Source organism: Orbilia oligospora, assembly GCF_000225545.1.
Source record: "Orbilia oligospora ATCC 24927 unplaced genomic scaffold scaffold00097, whole genome shotgun sequence".
Taxonomy (NCBI): Eukaryota; Fungi; Ascomycota; class Orbiliomycetes; order Orbiliales; family Orbiliaceae; genus Orbilia; species Orbilia oligospora.
In genome coordinates this window covers 992928-1008652 of record NW_011645654.1, presented here as the reverse complement: position 1 = coordinate 1008652, position 15725 = coordinate 992928, and the positions used below count along the sequence as shown (strand labels likewise).

The 15725-nt window shown below is 43.9% G+C and overlaps 5 protein-coding genes across 5 annotated transcripts; 1 reads left to right on the top strand and 4 right to left on the bottom strand.

Moving 5' to 3' along the window:
- Positions 1–198: 198 nt before the first annotated feature.
- Positions 199–2255, bottom strand: AOL_s00097g290 (uncharacterized protein; the record flags this gene model as incomplete). The annotated part of the gene is made up of 6 exons (XM_011126123.1): positions 199–910; positions 984–1079; positions 1146–1519; positions 1601–1662; positions 1724–1760; positions 1815–2255. The coding sequence occupies 6 exons, from the start codon at positions 2253–2255 to the stop codon at positions 199–201; spliced, it is 1722 nt and encodes a 573-aa protein (XP_011124425.1).
- A 1963-nt stretch (positions 2256–4218) lies between these two features.
- AOL_s00097g289 (uncharacterized protein) lies at positions 4219–6073 on the bottom strand (the record flags this gene model as incomplete). Its single annotated transcript, XM_011126122.1, has 4 exons — positions 4219–4537; positions 4613–5199; positions 5295–5908; positions 6028–6073. 4 exons carry the CDS (start codon positions 6071–6073, stop codon positions 4219–4221), a joined length of 1566 nt encoding a protein of 521 aa, XP_011124424.1.
- A 1346-nt stretch (positions 6074–7419) lies between these two features.
- On the bottom strand, positions 7420–9664 carry AOL_s00097g288 (uncharacterized protein; the record flags this gene model as incomplete). Its single annotated transcript, XM_011126121.1, has 2 exons — positions 7420–9301; positions 9372–9664. The coding sequence occupies 2 exons, from the start codon at positions 9662–9664 to the stop codon at positions 7420–7422; spliced, it is 2175 nt and encodes a 724-aa protein (XP_011124423.1).
- Positions 9665–11542: 1878 nt separating this feature from the next.
- On the top strand, positions 11543–12933 carry AOL_s00097g287 (uncharacterized protein; the record flags this gene model as incomplete). Its single annotated transcript, XM_011126120.1, has 2 exons — positions 11543–11818; positions 11887–12933. The coding sequence occupies 2 exons, from the start codon at positions 11543–11545 to the stop codon at positions 12931–12933; spliced, it is 1323 nt and encodes a 440-aa protein (XP_011124422.1).
- Positions 12934–13248: 315 nt separating this feature from the next.
- AOL_s00097g286 (uncharacterized protein) lies at positions 13249–15585 on the bottom strand (the record flags this gene model as incomplete). Its single annotated transcript, XM_011126119.1, has 1 exon — positions 13249–15585. One exon carries the CDS (start codon positions 15583–15585, stop codon positions 13249–13251), a length of 2337 nt encoding a protein of 778 aa, XP_011124421.1.
- Between the last annotated feature and the right edge of the window lie 140 nt (positions 15586–15725).

The window sequence follows — 15725 nt, the reverse complement described above, 5'->3', positions numbered from 1 at the left end:
AATGAAGACTACCAATATATTTGGTTTTCTAAATGGCTAAGAGGAATATATATTCAACAAGCTCAAACCAGCAAAACTTGTAAATCTCAACTAAGATCAAATTTATTATACAATATTTTTTAATAACAAGATACTTTATATAAAGGCTATCTAAAGCGGGACCTTTTTTTTTTTTTTGGTTCTTGCGATTTCTAATTTTCATGATCCCGCCCGAAGAGACGCCGCATCCCTAGGCACGATAGAAAACCCACAATTTTCCAAATCCTCGGGTAGCGCTCTAGAACTCGCCCTTGTTAAATCATGCGTATATATACTTTCATTCTCGATATCAACCTGATCATCTTCGCTATAATTATATGTTTCCATATTCCCCAGGCCCAGCCCGGGGTATCCCTGCTCGATTAGATCTATATCATCCTTTGATAATATTTTAAGATTCGACGGCCTTGGTTTGAAAGTCGGCGATGGGTGGAGATGGGAGGGTTTTATGGTATTAATTATTTCGATTGCTGGTAGGCTACTTGTTCTTGCGCCTACTTTGAAGGTACGTTTGTAGTTGCTGTGGTTGCTGTGGTTGCTGTAGTGGCGGTGGTGGTGGTGATTATGGTGGGGGTTTAGAGATCTAATGTCCAGGGAGGGGGGGATTGGAGTTAGGTTATTGTGGAATTTTGTGTTTGTGTTTAGTTTTTGGAGGGCGAGGTCTCGATCTCGAGAGGAGGCTGTGGCTTCGCTTGTTCCTATTGAGACTTTGCGGTCGTCGAGGGAGTTGCGTCGGGTTTGGGGTTTGTGGGGGAAGAAACGGGTGAGGGGTTTTAGGTATTCGTGGTAGAAACGTTTTAGACGGGAAGGAGAGGTTAAGTGGAGGAAGGAAGGGGCACAGGCACAGATTATTCCGAGGTTTAGTTCGATACTAATGGAGATTGTTAGTAGACATAATATATGATATATAGAGGGGTATATTATAAGAGGGTGTGAGGACTTACAGTGTCCATTGGAGGTTATCGATCTGCCATGTTGTGTCGACGTTGTATGAAAGGTCGTGAAGACGGGCGACTTTCATTCCGCTTGCGAAGACGACTCTGGGAATGTAAGTTAGTATTGGAGTATCAACTATACAATTAAAGGTTAAGAAGGAAGTAACTTACAATGCTCCAAGACTGAAAAGCCCGATCATCAATACCTTTTTCCGTTTCTTCAACTGAAGTCTTAGGATATACGGAATTGGTAGTAAAATAATGACCAAATCCAGAACCATAAATATCACCACACCCGAAAAGTTCACTGCATATCGGTTTACAGTGCATTTCGCTGTGAAAAGGGCATCAGACCAAATAATTGGTTTGCAGGAGAAGAGAACTGCGAGAAGGTTTGAGATTGTGTGGGCGGCATTCACGGTCGCTGTTATTATGACAGCGATCCGGAAGGAAGGTTTGGGACTTAGTCTGTAGTAGAAGACTAAAAGAGAGGATTTGACGAAGAAATGACAGAGTATTATGAAATGCTGTAGTATTATTGCGGCCTGGATTTAGATATGCGGGTTAGCACTTTGGATTCTCGATCACATTTGTTAAAAGAGATGTCATTATATTATCATACGTACCCTCCAAAGGCGAAGAATTTGATTCAATGGGACATCCCAGATGTGTACCCCTAGACCCTCACCTAGTTCTTGAGTTAGCTATGCTCTCGTATTCGTATATATTGAAATAAGGGGACGGCTTACTAGTTCCTATCGAAACCGTAGTACCAATTGCGAATACCTGGGAAGAGGTTAGTTAGTTTCCGAGCTGGGTTCTAAGACAGAATATGCATACCAATCCAGGAAGAATCAACCAATCCTCTAATCTTAACATCTTTGTGATAAAGTATCTTGTAAAGAACCTCAGAACGACAGCAAGAATTGTAAAGACTAATAGAACAACCGCTGGAACCATCAACATATCACTCATGTCCTCATGTGGCAGCCTCTTAAAATATGAAGACAAAACAAAAGCCACCAAGCCAGCTTTCTGTTTTCCAAGCTCCAAGAATAGAGGTATCTGTTGTTCTGTTCTTTGAAAATCCGCCCCTAGAACTTCTGATATTGTGGCAGGCGAAGTCAAGTTTGAGCTGGTGCGAGAATAGAGATCTGCAATTGCTTCGTTCATCGTGAGAGTACGATAAAATGGTGTCGAATAAGTGAGAGCAAAGCCGAGTTTGATAAGAGTATCATGATTGTACTCAAGATTTGCAGGCAGAGAGACGTCGGCGGCCATTGTGAATATTTTTTTCAAGACAATTATCAGTATGTTGATTGTCTTGATTATTTTTGTTACCTCGGTCAGGGTCGAAATGGGGAATTATTTCTTTTCGATATAATATATACCAGGTGCTCAGATATTTGAATGTCGCAAAACATAGAAGAAAAAAGGAAGAGAGATCAAGCTACATGCAAGCCACAACGAAGCGGATGTCAAAGCGGTGGAACTAGCCGACTAAAGGGCCCTCCCGGGTTGCATTCGCTAGGATCGAAAATAAGGGAAGAAAAATTCAGATAATCCGAACCCATGTTATATATCTCAAAATCCGGGGGACCCCGTCGATTGTTTCGATTGCGCCAACATTTTGACGAGCGAATTTTAATTTTTTTTTATGGTATTAATATTCCTCGTCGAACCGCGACTCGACATATCTTCCATGACTTATAAAAAGGGTATTGTAACGCTAGCTACACATAAGCCCAGTGAATCCTGAGATCCTATCGATAAAGTGTTGGAATGTTGGAACGTTTAAAGCTAAAATGGGCTGCCCAGGTGATTTTGCATGCTTGCGAAACGGTTGCCAACAGTACTAGTTTAATGCGCAAGGGTGAGATGACAGGCGATCGATATTTTTGTGATCGGGAAAGATGCCATCGCATTTCTTGTGGGATTCTTTTTTTTTTTTTTTTTCGAAGAGGGGGGTAAGGTTGCATGCAGTTGAAGCGGCAATTTCCGTTGGAGGGAATTGCAAGTTCTGTGGCAGGATATATCATGAGATCCATCTTGATGCTATTAATTCTGTAATGCATTGTTGACATGTTGGATTACACTGAAGCCTTGATTTTTAGAGGCAAAGATGTTCAAAGTTGGATTTTAAGAATGATGATGAATTACTACGAATTGCGCAACTATGTTCGAAGGGCACGGTTTGGCTGTGTCGATAATATAATTCGACCATGGCGAAAAGCGGGCTGGGCAGATTCTCCGACGGAAGCTTTGTTTCATCGTAGTCGAGTATTTGAAAACCTGGTAATTTCGGTAAGGCCCTTAATTGATACCCTAGAACTGTGCCGTTTTGTTAGCTCCTTCTCCTAACGATTGCAGTTAGAAGACCTGCTACCCTGCGTCCTTTGGATGAGGGGGTGGCGTGGAGGCAAGTGCCGTCAACAGGTACTGATGATTGTTGCATTTTGAAGAGGATGTGTGTTGCTGTCGTTGTGTGCAAAGCCTCCTCAAACATTGCATTTAAGATGTCACGTTATTGTTACAGGGCCTCGAGTGCTGTTTTATAATTTTGGGCCTGTTCGAAGCAGGACTAATTGTCTTTTTTTTTTCTGATTGGGAATATATACTATGTGGTAAAACGCCAAAATTGACCGAGATAACAAGCTTGACAATTCAACTAGCTAAGCTACAACATCGACCGAATATTCGAGTGTGGCAATCTAGGTTTTCGTACGTGTATATACGTATGTCATGTCGATTTATCAAATCCGAATCCGTGGCTATTGCGATTTGGGTATACGGGAAGCCAAGCAGCGGAAATTCGAAAAGGAGTGTAGCAAATAAGTATTTATTACAATGGAGCACTAAAGTTAACAGGGATGTTAGTCGTATACTCGCATAAATTATGCGGATGGGCAATTGATCAGACTCCAGACCCCGGACTCATCTACACGGCACGTTTTAGCCACTTTATATAGTGTACAACAATGAAAAATTTACAAGAATCGACTTAATAGACAAACGATACTAGTGGTAGTAGTGGTATCTCGCGGCCAGGGGTCGTGACGTGACGTCGCTTCCAACGGCAGCTAGAGCTATCACCTGTGTGGCAGCAGGGGTTGAGTTTGCGCATGGTGACTTCCTAGCATAGACGGCTTCACTGGACTCGCTGGGAGCTCGGGATTGTGTATTCCAGTTGGAAGCTCTTGTCCGAGATAATGATTTGGTAGCTCAGCTCGTGGAGGATTTGAAGCTAATTCAGCTTTGGGCCAAGTTGGGGCCTGGCGCCCGCAAGATAATCATACGGGCCTGGAGGTATTGGTTCCATTCCTTTCCGCCGACGTCGTAGAATTATGAATCCAGCGACGAGGAGGGCCAATATTACTACGCCTCCAACAGCAATACCCACTATTCCACCTCTCGATAAGCCACTAGTACTATTGTCTGAGGAAGCCGTATTCGTTGAGTCAGGCGGGAGTGAGGTGGTCGAAGGAGTAGCTGTGGCAGAAGTAATAGCCGCAGAAAATATTTGACCCAGGCGATCATTTGGCCAACCACCATCGGGAGAATCACTAAGTTATTGGATGGTCAGTATACTGCACAAGCGGTTCAAAATGCATACTGTACTGAAAACGGATTCATCTTACCGGCCTCGAACAGCACTCCTTATAAATCTTGGGACAGTATAATCCTGCTCGTCAGGTATTATAGACGCTTTCCACACAAAAGTACTCGTGTCCATTACCATAAAAGGAGGATGAGATGAGTTACAAGCGTCGATATTTAGTTTGATATCGTAGTATTGCGATACGATACCCCCTGTCACAATCATTTGTGTGTTTTTAAACATATTACAGCGGTGCCGTGTTCGTCCAATACCTCCAACCCGTGGATTATCGAGATTGTTCCTGAATGGTCTAGTGTCGGGATTATTTTCATCTTCCACTTTGATCCATCGAAAGGATGGTAACGATAAAACCCAAACATCGGCGAAGGCTGCTCCTCGGAGCTGGCTCCAGCCTCCGTATAAAACGATATTATAGTATGACCCATCGGGCGCGCTGTTAACGACCAAGCAAAATTCTGCACGCATTTCAGGTAGGCCTCCTTTGGCGGGCACAAGAGTCCAGAAGTTCTGGGCAATATCATAGACGAAGATATCGGAGAGTGGCCTCAGATCCCAGTCAATATTAAAACCACCAGTTGGAGCAAACTGACGGCCTCTTTTGGTTGTCTGCGCGATATCGATATGGTTAGCAAAAGCTATATAGCGCTATTAAGTCACATCATGCCTAAACTTTTCATGCAGAGGAAGAGACTATAACATACATCCCACCCGCCAAGTAGCACTATAATTCCCTCCTCTCCAATCGGCAAAAATACTGAAGAACCGCCGGCAGTTGAGGGTGTTGGAATGGAATTTAAATCATCGGTTTCTCTGATGAAGCTCCATTTCGGGTTCGATGAGTTCCCTTCGAAGAATACCAAACCGGGTCTCCGACCCCACGTCCCAATTCCTAATCCGCCGCCATACCAGTTTCTACCATCCGGGGCAGCCGCATAGAACCCATTAGTATTATTAAACCATTGGTATTCTCCGCCCTCTATTTTATCAAGACTCCATTTATCTTCGATTGTATCGTAGCGATACATCCTATCCGTTTGATCCACCTGGGTAGGAATATCATCTCCTCTCGCAACCGACGAGAAGGCCCAGAGATTCGTGTCATCGTAGAAAAATCTGCCTCCGTTCGTTATATCCTTGTCTGTTACTTCGTCTGGTGCGTTTTCAGTCACAATATTCGTTTGATCTATGAGGCCATCAACTTGAAATTCAGAGCTGAGGTTGATTTTGTTGATTTTTCGGACACTCGAAGGTTTGATGTCGCTGCTATCGAGATAAGAGCCACCGACAAAGTAGAGTGTTTCGTTGATGATATGTACTAAAAATTTAAGACTCTTGTTAGTAATAAGCTTTAAGGGTAGTATTGTGGGCTTTCCACTTGAATAAGCTTAAATTTGACGATTTTAAGACGTAGCTAGTTTCGAAGTGTGGACTCACCTCTCTGATCAAATAATGAGCATAATTGTAATTGGCCTCGCGACATCTTCGTGCGGCTTTATATTGACAAGCGCATGGTTCAAATCGTCATTCGTCGTCAATATTTTCTAGATTCTGTGGAAATCAGGAGGGGGCCCATATGGGAGATGCGACATACTCTATTAATATAGAATGCGCATGGACATCAACGGTTAGCCGGCCGTCTCTTTATCGATTCATACCAAGAATCCCATGATTGTTAGATCTTTAACGGAACTTTGCCTATAGGTAATTATTATAATATTCTCCAATGAGCCTCCACCGTTGTGTCAAGCACTGTGGTTTCTGCCAGTGAGGATCGCATCTTGGTGATACAAAAGTGGTCAGCCGGGATGATGGTTCATGGGTGGCTAGTCGCTGACAGCGAAGGTAAAATCCAGCGTCCGGCGGGGAGAGCAAGAATAATATATGGCGCGACCGAGCCCATCCCGCATAACTTTCAACATTGGTGTTACAATACCCCAAAGCTAAGATAAGGCGAGATTTCTCGATTTAGAGACATTGCACACCATTCGTCTGAATCAACTGCAGTACTGTGAGGCTCTTTTGCCTCCAAACGGTGCACCTTTATCACGATGCAGTAAGGGTGGATCAGAACCGAGTGCATCATTTCGTGGAGTCGAGCGACACCTTGCAAGACCATATATTAGTGCCTCAGAAACTCCAACGGTCCCCTGTTTCCCCACTTAAGGCAGCATCGAGCTCTCTTGAAATAATGCTTACCAACTCCTAGGCCGCCTAAATAGCTACAATAGTTGGTGCCCTAAACGAAATCTCGAAATCCGCCAAGCAGGCCAACCAAAGTGTTGAAACCTACAGCGGAATTCCAAATCCAACACCTCTTAAGTTCGACTCCGGACAAGAACGCAGAATCTTTAACTAGGCAATAGCCATAAGATTAAATGATACCGTAAGCGGAGAAACCGAAGAAGAAGAATAAACTCGATGTGCATTATGGCTTAGTGCAAAGGATATCTAGTAATTGTGATACTAAACTAAGATATAAGCCAGTGTTGAAAGCCGGATATTATTTTTGGCTGTTACTTGGACTTTTATGCCAAACGTTAGCATGAATGGGAAATGATTCATCTCTAGTAGATATTCAAATACACGGTCAGAAAAAACAATTAACATATATACGTACGCCTGTGAACACGCGCACTTTATTCAAAGCTGGATCTATCATAATCCCCTATTAATGTAAGGTAGTTTGATTTTAGGAACATATATTAATTTCTTTTAGTATTGAAATATTTTAGAGATACATGTCACTCTGTTCCCATGGTTTAGCTAATACAAAATGCTGCAAACAGACCTATGCTCCAACTACATTTTATTCTTTTCAACTGGTCTTTAGATCAAAATCGACACCGCCATCTTGCGTGGGTCCATAACAGAGTATTGTGAGGTTCCCGGAAGACCAGGTGGTGCTGTCTCCACGTTCATGGATGCGCTATTCTCCTGGAACTGAGTCTTGAATTTTTCTAGGTCATCGAGGAAAGCTTGCGCTGCCTTAACACCAGCTTCATCCCGGATGCCCTGGCGATAAAGTAATTCTGTCTTAGCATAAGTTATGATGTTCTGCTCTTCAGTGACCGACATGCTTAGAAGATGGGGGATATAGGCGGACATAAGCCATACATTGCCCTTATCGAGTGGAAGAGCAGTGAGAATGTCGGATTCCTTGAGGGCCTCTAATTCAGGCAGTGAGCCTGGAAGAGGGTGGGCCAAACAGGATGGCTTGTTGGGGACGAAAACTTGGTAGTACTCTTGCAGATAGTTAACTGCTGTATGCTGAGGCGAGGCGATGTGGATGCACATAGTTACTGCATCGATCAATTGATCCATGGTGGTAATGTTGGGGAAAGAAGTGAGTCTTGCACCCATGTCATCCTGCATTTCTTTAACCCAGCTCTTTACTTGCTCGTCTTCCTCAACTGTTGTCTTAGTGTAGGCATAATAATCTTCAAGCATGGACTGAACAAACTTTCGGAGGGAAAACCACATTGCAACCATGTTCCTTCCGTATGGGTAGTTTCTGAATTTATCGTCATTGAGTTTGGAGATTGGGAACCCACGTCTCTCGAGGTCGTTGGGGATGTAAAGGTCCTCCCAGTGGAAGGTGTAGTATTCAGTCTTAAGGTAGTTGCTCATGTGCTTCTTGTCCATACCGGCGATATTTAGAATAATCTTTGGAACAAGGGTCTCTCGTGCAGCTTGATTCAAAGACAGTGTCTTGAGCCAATGTGGGTTGAGCAGTTGATACACAATATGATCATTGCTGAAGCTTCTCTCAGCTCCGACGATGACAGCTTCTTCAACAAGATGTGTACGGACCAGATGGACACCAACTTCGTGGCGATGCCAGTCACAGACCTGGACGCATGTCTTAGCGTAACGCCAAGGCCAATCTTCTGCTTCGGTTGCAGTGGAATCGGTTGAGCTAGTCCTCTTGTTGAAAATTACAACGGAGTTAGACATAGCATCGCCGGTCGACTTGATGAAGTAGTTATTCTCTTTCTTGATATCATCCTCCTTGTAGTCGATAACAATGGCAAGTGGATGGAGTTTCCCATCACCTCCAAGGACAAACAGCGCAACAGAGGCACCAGTATATCGCTGTCCAAATCTTCTGGTCTTTTCGGACGAAAATTCATGCTTAGAATCAACGGCAGCGGCTTTCTTGAAGTAGCTGTAGTCTTGAATATAGATAGATCCCGAATTCCTTTCAAGAGCTGCGATAAAGTCGTTTTTTTCTTGAGCTTCTGCAGTCGCCCTGAAACTCTGAATCCAGTTATCGGATGCTAAGGTGAGTGTTGTGGGATTTGGTCCCGTAAGGTGCTGTTGGGCGAATTGCTCATCGGTGTACCAATCTTCACGAAGGCCAATATTCGCCTCTGTATAGATACCCGTCTTGCTATCGATCAGATTTGCATTGATTTCTTGAAGCCCGCTCAATGTATTTTTGGAAAATGTGTTCCATGGGGCACCGTTGATTCCGGTAATGAGTGTTGGGAAGACACCAGCAAGCATCTCGCCAAGCTGGAAGTAGAACAAGTAACTTGCATGGAAAATATCGTCGAACTTGGTGACGTCCCCGGGTGGGATGACATTGAGATGTGGGGGGTAGCCGTCATTTCCGTTAGACCATTTATAAAGTTCACGCTTGTCCTCTACCTCGAAGTCGGTTGGCACGGATGAATCTACGCTGAAGAAATCGTGAAGTGATCCGAACCTATATAAAAACACTATTAGTAACTATACGAAATTATCTGCATAATTCAGGTATTAAATAGGTCTCTCACTTGGTAAGAATCTGTTGGTAGGTAAGTTTCAGTCTCAATGCAGTATCCTCGAAACTAGCCTCGTGGATTGGGTTCTTTTCCTCTTCTTTGGCAAAACTGGGAGCCCCAACAAAGGAGTGGCCGCCGTGCTTTAGATTTGGAAAGTGTTTTCGAGAGAGACCGAGGCCCAAGCCTCTCATTCTATTGTTAAAAACACCAGGGTCGATAGGGACTGATGAAGAGGCATCTGGTGGTGCCACTGGGAGGTCTGTGGAGAACCCTGGGGTCGCCTCGGACGAAACTGGGTCAGACATGATGATATCTTATATATGAGAGAAATTGAACAATATAAAACGTCAAAGTTGGATCAATAACAGAGCTCAAGGGATCTCAATGGGTTTGGTATGCTAAGTTCTTGTAGAATTATAATGATATTGGGGGAATATGAAGTTTCTTATATAGACGCAAAATAGTCGCTACTGTCAAGATGTCGAGAGTATAACTCAGTACGCTAATATTTCATAACATCGTGATACCATGTTGTCGAGGTAAGGTATCCTCATGCATTCCAAGATTTGTACAGGTATCCTTGTCTGAATAGCCATTTATACCAAAATCCGAATCCGACAGGTTGAAATTTTCAAAATTGTGCACTTGCATAGTGTTCTCCGCACGATACTGCATTGCATAAAGGTAGAGCTGATCAATTGATTGGAGGGTACAGCTGCATAGTTTTAGTAGATAACTACCGCTTCTAGTTTATGCGGATAGCTTTTTGCCATTCACATATGCAAGCTCGGAGAACGGTTTAGCATAGCCGTCTTAGCTAGGTAGGGATTTTGTAAGCCCTGTAGAAGGTCGCAGTTCGGGATCAATGAGCGGTGACCACAACGGAACGGATTGCAAATCGAAGCTGATGGTTGGCTGATTGATCAATTGAACGTTCGAACGGCCGGTTAGCCGTTGAAGCTACCTAGGTAGTTAAGCACTTGGCCTGCTACCCCTAGTCTGAGGAATCCTCACCTCTGCCTTGGGAGGCTTGGGTTTCCTGCTTTGGTCTGGCGGTCGCACTCGAATATGCACATGCTTGGGTAGACGCGGTAAAGTATCACGACCCGAGAGTCAAGCTTGCGCAATCTATTCGACCCATCTGGATTAACAACGCAAAATTTCCGGTTTGCTTGCAGGTTCAGCCCCCGACTGCGAGAACATGCATCTGGGCCTGCAGGGTGCTTAGGTGGGGTATACCCGCATGAACAGAAAGTACAGACTTTCTATCCAATTTACAAGAATACGAAATGTACAGTTCCGACAGTGTTATATTAGTAGTATATGTTATTATATATAATAAAACCAATAAAATGTTGGAGAAACTTAATTCCAAAGATCTGAGTGTAACGTAGCACGAAGACCTTAACTTCGTACTTATTGAGCTCCTGGATGCGAAACGTTAACATTTGAACCTCAAGTTCGAAATTAAAAACCCTAGACTTCAGATTGGTCAATTGTTTTCAACCGTGGAGCTTGGGCCAATTAGTACGGATACCGTTTAGCTTTCAAAAAATCGCAATCGCAAAGCCGATGATTTCCATATGCTCAGCGGGGTTACTTTAGCGGGGCACTAAACAGAAAAGATTTCCGAATTTCAACATGCAACAGTCCACCCGAATATAGCCACTAACTTCAACCAACGCCCTGCATCATGCACGCCAGAACGAAGTTCTAGGACAAGAAAAATACCCTCAATTGCAAATCATACCATTGGGGAAAAGAAAAAATCCAGTATATTCGAATGCTCCTAATTGGCCAAATATTTTACCCCGCTGACTTGTCGTTCACGCATACGTACATTGCATTGTCGATAGATTGCCAAATACGTTAGCTCTATAATTATAACGGCTCGGCTGTAGTAGCCGCCTGAGCTTGCAGAATGTAAACCTCTCACGTTGAATCCATTGGCAATTTGCGGGGCTACAAGCAACCATGGTATCAAGACGGAACTTCAGCCGCTTGATTGTTGTTTATCAGTTGAGGCCTCGATCGCGATCGATAGCTCTCTCGAGTAATTGAGCCTGTGGATGTTGATGGATATGCGGCATATACAAGTATTAAGATGGCACTCTTAAGATCAATTGATCAATTGAAGTGCTCGTACTCCGATCGCGATCGACCAAAAGGCCCAATCCAAGAAGATGGCATTCACAAAGATAAACCCCCAAGTTCAAGGAAATCAGACCGAGTCCCCAAATCTTATAGATGGACACGTCTGTTTTTTCTTACCACTTCAGTATCTCTCTGGAGAGAGAACCACCGCAAGAAGTACACAAATTGATCTCAGCCTTGAGGATACGGAAAATGAAAACACTGCAGACGCACAAAAAGGTGGCGACATATCAGAGGAGGATAAGATGGAGATCGGCATGACCTACATGAAAGTTTTCCAAACTCGTGAGTTTTTAGAAAACCTCGTAAGTCGTACAGTAGAAACGAAAACCTCAGCTGTTACCTGCAAAATATTAAATTCCAAATTTCATAGAAAACAGAGATCATCAAAGCAAAGCCACCGAACGCACAAGACTTCAAAGACCCATTCGTTATCACCAAACAGCGTTTGATCCGAGACCTTCAATTCTGCGGGATAAACAGCATCGAAGACTCAGACTCCAACCCATCATGGTCCGAAGGCGATGACATTTCAGATCTCAACGCCAAATCCGTTAAATTATGCTACAATAACATCGGTATCTTCCTTGACTTCATGGCCGAGATCTTCAAACGTGATTCACTCGATAATCGTGGTTGTAAAGTCATCGCCAGCGTCAATTATGAATTCAATTATCCCAACGCATTCTATTCATCCGCATTGGGGCAAGTGGTGTTTGGCACTGGGTTCTCCATGACAGGGTGGATGGAGAGCGATACAAAACCAGTAGATGATTTCATTGGTATAATCGGGGATTTTGTGACAGGTATCGATATCGTTGCTCATGAACTCATGCATGCCGTGATCCAGTGTACTGTAGATCGGGGCCATGGGTTGGATTACAAAGGAGAGCCTGGCGCTCTATCAGAGTCGATTGCCGATGTGTTTGCAATTATGACACAGCAGTGGTATAGTTTTAAGAGTGATCCCAATTGGAAGTTAGAGGACTCCGATTGGATCATAGGAAAAACTGCTATTCTACCCGGACATCCTGGTATGGGCCTAAGGTCTCTTAAGGAACCTGGAAAGGCATTCGAGATCGCTACCAAAACTAAGGTACTCAAGGATTTACAAATCCAACACTACGACGAATATAATGACAACCTTGAAGTCCATATATCATCGGGGATCCCGAACAAAGCCTTTTACGAAGCCGCCAAAGAGATCGGAGGGTTTTCTTGGGAAAAAGCTGGACAAATCTGGTACCGTGCCCTGATCGATACAGGGTTAGATAAGACATGTTTATTTTCCAATTTTGCCAATTCTACGTTTAAAGAAGCAGTGAAGATTGGGAAAGCAACTGGTGACCCTGATTTAGGAAAGAAGGTCCAGCGGGCGTGGAGGAAAGTTGGAGTGCAGTATGATACTTGGGATGATTAGAGACATATATAATTAATATAAGACCTCAAGCTGTGATCGACTAGCAATGGCACGTGCGCACGCAACTATACTCGGCCCGGTTTAAAACTAGACGACTGTTTAGATTAATTTAGGCTTAAAATTAATTGGTTTCACCGATTCGTTGAACTATCAAATTCAGACGCTCTAGCGTTCTGCGTCAAATTCACACTGCTTAACGTAATTAACTTAGATTATCAATGCAAGTTTAACAACAAGATGCCTCAACATGATGCCAATAACACTAATATTATAATACTGCATTTAAATGACAGCTACAACTATTTCTGGCGAGCTTTACAGGCCACCTGCTCGTTCTTTCCATCTCCTAACACTTTTCAGCTGTTTCCTATCGCAGCCTAAAATCATCTCGTCCGCTGTAACACTCTTCCAGGTCAGCTCATTATAATAAACCATCCACAGATCCTCCCAACAAAGTTCCAAATTCTTCGACAGGAAATGCTGTAAGCTAATCTCAACTCCCAATTCACTGAATACACCATATGTATCAATATAAGCTTCAATAATCATTCTGACCCAAAACGTCTTCTTGGTTAGTTGGGAGTGCTGCAATGTGGAGTCTTGAGTGCTGTTAGGGGTTCGAGACCAAGATGCGTTGACCTGGTCATATGCGATGCGAGAGATGAAACTGTGGTTTATCTGGGATCCAGTTTTTGGAAGCTTATCGAAAATCTGGTGGATAAGTTCTGCTTGATCTTGCCAAGTTTGTGGTCCTTTAGGTTCCGTAGACAGCTTTTCGGGATCTGAGATCTTCACTTGGGAGGCTTTCGCGGTGATGTCTTGCACGTCTACCCAGTCGTCGTCTTCATCTTCCTCGTTGGATTGACCTGCCTGTGCATCCGTTGACTTAGAACCAGAAGGGTCAGACTCAGTTGTCGTATCATTTTTTTTGACTTCATAGCTTGAGATGTAGTTCGCACGCTGCGTTAGTTCCTCCAATGTTGGGACATGAACATCCGAAACAGCCAGTTTCCAATCTTTCTCCAATACAAGTGCTGGAGTGAAGTTTGGGATAACCTTGCCCCTCTTTGGAGGGATAAAGCTAACTCTGGCAGGCAACCCCTTCCAGTCAGCTTCTAGATAATATTCTTTCCACAAGTCGTCCTGACCAAAGGCATCTGGGTATAAGATTTCAATAGTGTCGTATGGAACCCTAGCGAAGTCGAAAGTCGGGCTCTTCTTGAGAATACCTTCCATACCGGCGTGCACTATTTGGATCCAGAAGTAGGCCTGGGTTTCCGAGTATGGTTCTAATGTTGGACTTTTTGCGCGTTGGCGGATTATGTCCCGCTGAAGCTCAGAAAGGGCTTTCTTGACAATCAGACCACGGCGGGCGTTAGTTGCTTTGACGGTTTGAAGGGTGGCATACGCCCACCGCTTTAGGCGACGGGAGGTGTGATCTTCTCCAAGTCTTTTAGTGTCATATCCAGGGGCTTGGATTGCCGGTTTCCCAGAGTCCATTGATGGAAGTCGTTGGATATCTGGTGTGACAAGATTGTCTTTGGCTTTGGGGGAGAAGAGATAGTTCTTTGAATAGTAGTCCTGCCAAAGTCTACCATTCATCAAATCCGGGTTCTGCTCCAGAATTGTGAAGAACCTCTCCGGCCAGTCTGAAATATAACTAGTCTTAGCGGGCCCTTGAAACTTATGCATTGCAAGATAAACCTGATAGACCCAAAAGGTTGTAAGGGTCCGGTGAGCTGTATTTCTGAATCTACCTGGGGCTGCTTGGAGCATCGATAAAAGGTTCTCTAGGAATATTTCAACGGCAGCAAAGACCGGTTGCTGTGGTGTAGTGGTTTGGGATGGATCTTCCAGAACTTTGTGTAAAATGACGCTTGCGACGAAGAGGTGGTCGCCGTGATCCCATGTTTCAAGTTTTCCGTTCTTCATCTTGTCTAGATAAGTCTCCGGGTAGCGGTATACTGTCCTTTTAGATTCCCGAAGTGACTTTATCCTCTTTAAGAGGTCATCTGTCGTTGGGATAGCATCTGGTGGAACTGCTGTTGGTTTATCCACCGGCTCGGAATGAGGATCTGGAACCCAGCCCCGAAGTCCGTCGTAAATCCCTGCCAGAACTTCCTCTACACCAACGCCCTTTAGACTAGATAGGCCATCGGAATCAAAGATGCGCCACTTAAGTCGTGATGAGAAGCCCTTCATAACAGTTTCCACTTCTTCCCGACATTTCTGACGAAGTTCTGGTGTGGTGTTCGGTAAATCTTGTTTGTTGAGCATGATGCCAACAAATCCAAGTTCAAAATCTTCAGTCCCAATTGTAATTTGGAATCTTAGCTCGTCCATAGCTTCAGCGAGCCTTTCATCATGAATATTCAAAACGAAAAGAACAGCCATTCCAGGAGAGAAATAATGTCGAACTAGTGGTCTGATCTTGTCGCAGCCTCCCACATCCCAAAGAGTGATATCACTATCCTTGAATTTGACGGTTTCGACATTGAAGCCAATAGTCGGAATTGTGGTGACAGTTTCGTTTGGGAGAAAACATTTATAAAGGAACGTAGTTTTTCCAGCAGCATCAATACCGAGGACTAGACAGCGGTCCTGGTGTCTTCCGACAATTTTAGATTTGATAAAATTCACGAGTGCCGCCATTTGGTATCGTGTGGTTGGAGTGGGTGTTGCAGACGTGGTATTTTTAATAATATCAATTGGGAGCCGCAATTGATGCCAATTGAATTGAATTGAACGGACCCGTGAAAAAGGGAATATGAGGATAAAACTGATGCTTCAGC